Here is a 932-nt window from a genome sequence, read left to right on the forward strand (position 1 = left end):
AAACAACACACCCGCCCCCACCCTGCAGGTGTCGGCTGAGTTCCTCAACGAGCTGGAGGGCATGCTGAGGGCTGTCAGGAAGAATGACCGCCCCTGGGGGGGCCTCAGGGTGGTATTCAGCGGAGACTTCAGCCAGCTGGTGGGGGCCCGATGGTGGGGTCGTGATCAGGGGGGCACTCCAGGAGAGGCCTCGGCACCAGGCAACACTGAATGGAACATGCAGTGTGTCTGGGCTGGGGGCGGCGGTCGCGCCTATGTGCAATGACGGCGCGTGCTCCGTCTGACAATGTGATGAGCTGCCAGCTGGTGCGTGTGCGTAGCGGCGGAACATCAGGCGGCCCTGCTGCTGTACCGTTGCCCTCCGCTGCGCAGCCGCCCATCGAGCGCCGCATCACCGAGGGGCGGCTGCCAGCGGGCACCTTCTGCAACCGCGGCTACGCCTTCCAGGTACGCGCAACCGCTGCCTGTAACCCACACCAGTGATTGTGCCGAGTGCCACCTCCAACAATAGCTGTTCTGGGAGTGTGTAAACCAGCCAGCAAACAGGGAGTCGTGAGACGAAGAGACCCCACCGATCTGCTGACTATGCAGAATGTCAGTGCCAGCAGCAGGGTCGTGCAGGGTCGTGCAGGGTTTTACTTTGGCCAGGATGACTGGAATCCGCTGCTGCCCTGCTTGATCTACTTTGCAGTCGTCTCACCCAACCACCGCCATCAGGCACCCGCCTGGGCCCGCAGCGAGCTGCGCCATGTGCTGCTGACCAAGGTGCGGGGCACGCTGCGGGGCACGCTGCACGGTGACGTGCATGCGAGCGGCCGTGCCACAGGCGCAGCGCGCGCCTGTCGACCACCACCAGCCGCCCACTCGCGTGCCTAGCTAGCAAAGTCCCCACCGCCAGCCCCTCTTCCACTCCGCTGCGCCCCCCGTCGCTC

The 932-nt window shown here is 65.5% G+C and overlaps 1 protein-coding gene across 1 annotated transcript in view; it reads left to right on the plus strand.

Moving 5' to 3' along the window:
• Positions 1-261: 261 nt before the first annotated feature.
• Positions 262-932, plus strand: part of MNEG_16074 (hypothetical protein) — a gene marked incomplete at both ends in the record, with an annotated part of 2,543 nt that continues 1,872 nt past the window's right edge. Inside the window, 2 exons of the mRNA XM_014035455.1 lie at positions 262-306; positions 373-447. Coding sequence (XP_013890909.1) covers positions 262-306; positions 373-447 — 120 coding nt within the window. The remainder of the gene's footprint in view (positions 307-372; positions 448-932) is intronic.

Source organism: Monoraphidium neglectum (assembly GCF_000611645.1).
Source record: "Monoraphidium neglectum strain SAG 48.87 unplaced genomic scaffold scaffold05950, whole genome shotgun sequence".
Taxonomy (NCBI): Eukaryota; Viridiplantae; Chlorophyta; class Chlorophyceae; order Sphaeropleales; family Selenastraceae; genus Monoraphidium; species Monoraphidium neglectum.